The 4,645-nt window shown below is 42.2% G+C and overlaps 1 protein-coding gene across 1 annotated transcript; it reads left to right on the forward strand.

The window, feature by feature from the left end:
• Positions 1 to 558: 558 nt before the first annotated feature.
• LOC113248791 (40S ribosomal protein S15a-like) lies at positions 559 to 945 on the forward strand. Its single transcript, XM_044381653.1, has one exon. It carries the CDS (start codon positions 562 to 564, stop codon positions 943 to 945), a length of 384 nt encoding a protein of 127 aa, XP_044237588.1. The 5' UTR covers positions 559 to 561.
• The last annotated feature ends 3,700 nt before the right edge of the window (positions 946 to 4,645 follow it).

Raw genomic sequence — 4,645 nt, forward strand, 5'->3', positions numbered from 1 at the left:
GAGATTAGGCCTGTGACTTGTGGATGTAACCACCCTTCTCAGTAGAAACAGTGCCAGCCTGGTCTGGAGGGGACAGAGCCAGGACAAAATGGAGGAAGGCTGTCAGACTTCTGGGATTCTACTGGCAGGAAATGGGCTGATAGGGGTATTCGGCATCGAACATGTGTTCATGTTCAAGAAAGGGAAGAATGACCCAAAAGGCCGTTCAGAGGCTTGTGGCCACTGCCACCAAGGGCCCAGAAGACAGGCTCAGGAGGTGGGGCGGTCTCCTTCTTGGTGCCAGAGGGCAGGGCAACCTCCTCCATTCCACACTGCAAAACCAGCCTCTTCATCGTCCTCAGCTTCCCCTCCTGACTTCCCTGTTTCTGTGGTCTCACTTTCAGTAACCCAAGTTCAAAACCTGTCATTAGTGACCCCTTTCCTTTCACTCAATTCAATTAGGCAGCTGGTCCTGTCGATTCTTCCACTCTTCACAATGATTACTGTTGCCAAGGACTGTACTTTTAGTAATAAAATTGTTTGTTCTTTCCACCATCTTTCAGTGCTGCCATAGTGACGCACATGAATGTCCTGGTGGATGCTCTCAAGAGCATTAACAATGCTGAAAAGAGAGGTAAATGCCACATTCTTGTTAGGCCATGCTCCAAAGTCATCATCTGGTTTCTAACTATGATGATGAAGTGTGGTTACTTTGGTGAATTTGAAATCCTTGATGATTACACAGCCGGGAAAATTGGTGTGAACCTCACAGGCAGGTTAAACAAGCGTGGAGTGATCGGCCCCAGATTTGAAGAACAACTCAAAGATCTAGAGAAATGGCAGAATAATCTGCTCCCGTCCCACCAGTTTGGTTTCACTGTACTGACAACCTCGGTTGGCATCATGGACCATGAAAACGCAAGACGAAAACACACAGGAGGGAAAATCCTGGGATTCTTTTTCTAGGGACGTAATACATACATGCAAATAAAGTGCCTCAACAGAACAAAAAAAAAAAAAAAAGAAGAAAAAGAAAAAATGCATTCTTAAGCAGTTTTACAACATGGTACTAAGAACTTTATGTGGCTTCTGTTCTTTAATCCTTATAACCATGCAATGTGATGGTATACTATTCATATTCATTTTACAGCTAAGAAAATTGAGGCTCAGACAGGTACTGAATGACTCTATTTGCCCAAGATCACACAGTGAAGAAGAGTCTGAGAACAGAAACTTGAACCAGATCTTCCAGAGCCCTGAACCACACTCTTAACTGACACACTCCCTCCTTTAAAACATCTCTTATGGTTGTTTCTTCCTGTCCATTCCTACTATTACTAACATAGCTTCATAACCCTTTTATTCATAACCAATTCCCTCACCCTTTTATTACTACACAAATCTCCTTGCATTTCTCCCTTACTCCAGTCTATCCTCCTTCCAAATGGTCTTTTTGATCTCATCTAAAAACAAAAATTCTATCTTTGACTTAATTCTTAGCTCAAGGACTTTTGGTGACTTCTCAAAACCTGTAGGATAAAGCCGAAATATCATAGACGGGCATTTCACTGTATCTTTACTCATCATGCCATTTTTTAAAATCTTGCCCACCTAAATGTCCAGTCTCTTTGTGAAAACTTACCTGTTAAACTTTTATCTGAGCATTTCACTAGACAAATGTTCCCTGTCCTTGAAATGCTACTATTTGTAATATTCATCTAAAACAATCTCAGGTTTAAGATGCCAACCACAGAGCCCGCAATCGTCATCTTCCCTCAAAATTCCCTCTCCCAGAGTTCTCTGTCTACCTACAACTATTTACCATCCACCTGAAATCTGTTGCTGCTTCTGACTGCTCCTCTTCACCTTATCTGCTGCCAAATCTTATTACTTGTTCTGTCACTAAAGCTCTCTTCCATCTATCCCTTTCCATCCTCACTATCCCGGGTCTCATTCATGCTCTTCAGATTTGAGAACATAAGAGAACTACCATTAGGTTAAATTTCCACCCCAAAATGAGCAAAGGTTGACAGGGGAGAGAGGCCAGAGGGGAGAGACTCAGGAGAGAGATGACCGCAGCCTACCTGGAAAGATCTAAACCCACAGAGAATGGAGAGAGAATAAAATCCACAGGAACAGGCAGGGGGTGGACGGTGGCAGGTGCTAAAAGCTTGAAGATGAGGAATTTGAGGAAAAGAAAAACCAAGGTAGGAGAGAGGTGACTGTGACTATGAATCAGGTCTTTTTAATTAACTTTTAGAAGACAAGTAATGTTTGGTATTCCCTTTAAGTCACATTTCGGCTGTTAGTATTGGGCGTCTTTGACACAGGGGTCTTCTCTGAATCAAGGCAGGTGGTCTTCTAGCTCTACCTTCTCTACAACTCAGCTCTCAAATGCCTAACAACTACTTCTGCGTGACATTCGAGGCTCTGAACCAATGGCCCCAACCCACCATTCCTCAGCACCACTGCCCCTGACCTGCCAGCCCCATCACTGTGCCCCCCCTTGCTGGCCCCAACACTATGTCCCCTCACACCTGCTGGCCCCATCACTGTTCTCCCCACCTTGCTGGCCCCATCACTGTGGTCCCCACATCTGCCAGCCCATCACTGTGCCCTCTCCACTTGCCAGACCCCATCACTGTGTCCCCCACCCCAGGCCAGCCCCATCACTGTGCACCATCAACAGCTTCCTTCTCCACATGCATCCCTACCCATGCTCTTCTCCACTGACACTACCTGCCTCTCAAAATCTTCTCCATTTCCTGGAGTCTAAGGAAAATGTCACCTTCCCAGATTCCCTCATCTGGAAGTGCCCTCGCTCCCTCCTTTGAACACAGACAATACTTTAGCTTTAAAAAAAAAAAAATTCTTAGCCCTGTTTATTTTCTAGGCCTGCTTGTCTCAAACTGGAATATTCACCTGTCTTAACCTCCCATTAGTATGTACACAGCCCCGAAGGTAAGGGATATGGTTTGCTTATCTTGATACGAAGATAAGCAAATATTGTACACAAAGTAGATACTCCATACATATTTACCAAACCCAATGGCATTTAACCCCACCAGCCTAATTTATGTTTGCCCCTATTAAACAGTGAGAATGAGGTGAGTTTCCACCAGGTTTCTGCGTAAGAAAGCTTCTCATGGAAAATCTTAGCCTCTTTGTTATAGATGAAGCATCAATTAAAAAGCACAAAGTGACACAGTCTGACCCTAGAATATATCCTGGTGCTCAGACCAAAGAAAGAGACAAATTTAAAGTTGTACAAACCAACAGTGGGAGGACCGTCTATACTTAGTGACTAGTCTGTCAGAGTGAAAAACCTCAAGTGGGTTGTAAATATAGGGTTGATTCTTTGGGAGATTTTTCTTCTATTTGCTGATTCAGCTCCTACAATCAAGAGATTCTGTTGTTGTTCAATTTTACTTAAGGCAGACTAAATCAACTGATTTCATGTTTATTCCTGATTTTTGTTTTTCTTACCTTGGCTAAACTCTGTGTTTGACAAGGCCCTCTCAGTTTCAGTGATCAGAAATCTGCTTTTATCCTTTCAATTCTTTCTAAGTCATCTACTTCTTTGCTGGTGTCTTCTATGGAAATCCAACTAATTTGTTACAAAAATATGATTTTTTTTTTTTTTAATTTGCAGGAATCCACAGGACTCTTGCTGTCTAACATTCAGGGTGATGATACTGATGGATTTTCTTCCCAGCATTCGTCAGGGCCCACTGTGAATTCATGTCTGCATAGCACTTAGATGGCTCGCTGGTTGGTATAAAAGGGTTGTTTAACATTTCATATTCCCAAATATACCAGTGTAACTCCTTTCATGATTCTCATTCTTTAGAAGTAGAAGGTAATATTGAAGGCGTATCCTTTGAAGGACTGCTCATTTCAGAAAATCCAGTCTACTCAGTGTTTACTTACATATGATGACCTTAACTGGGGAAATTAGCAAAACAACAATGATTAAAGTTTCCCAAGCATTGACTGGGCAGAGATTTTAAAAGGCTTTCTCCTAGAGCTACATGATATGGTCGTTAGGCTTTTAGGGGAATAACTCGAAGATTAGACAAAACAGACCAGCACTCCCCTCCACCAAAGTTCTAGGCCAAAGAAAGAAAGAAAAAGAAAATAAAGGAAGAGCTCTTTTGGGTCCACCATGTGTTAATTACCAAAAACCTATATTCTTATTGAGCAATTGCTGGCTTCCCTACCCTTCACCTATCTCTCCAAATTACAATTTTCCAAACCTATGGCTTTGGTTTTTTTGAAGGTCTATCCCCATTGCAGGCACACACGTGTGTGCGCACACATGCGCGTGCGCTCGCACACATATACACACACACAGAGTTTTCCTTTCATATTTGGATTTGCAGAGGGGTCAGAGGAAAAGGGGAGGAAAGACTTAAAAAAAAAAAACCTCCAGTAAGTTTGATCTAAACAAAATGGTTATTCAAATGGGTCCTCTACTAATTTCACAAAGATGCGTGATAATATCCAACATATGGCTTTAACTATGTTTTTTAATATTAGAAATTGAATGCACATTTTAAGACACAAGTTCTGCTGATATGCTGTTGATAATATAGGAGAACTATTTCCCATTTGTTTCTAATTATCCTAAAGACAGCCTGGGGATCATTTACCCACGGTTTAAGAG

This window comes from Ursus arctos, unplaced genomic scaffold (assembly GCF_023065955.2).
Source record: "Ursus arctos isolate Adak ecotype North America unplaced genomic scaffold, UrsArc2.0 scaffold_1, whole genome shotgun sequence".
In the NCBI taxonomy this organism is placed as follows: domain Eukaryota; kingdom Metazoa; phylum Chordata; class Mammalia; order Carnivora; family Ursidae; genus Ursus; species Ursus arctos.

Bases quoted from the DNA above. Each gene is read 5' to 3' on its own strand.
- LOC113248791 (XM_044381653.1), top strand. From the start codon at position 562: ATGAATGTCCTGGTGGATGCTCTCAAGAGCATTAACAATGCTGAAAAG.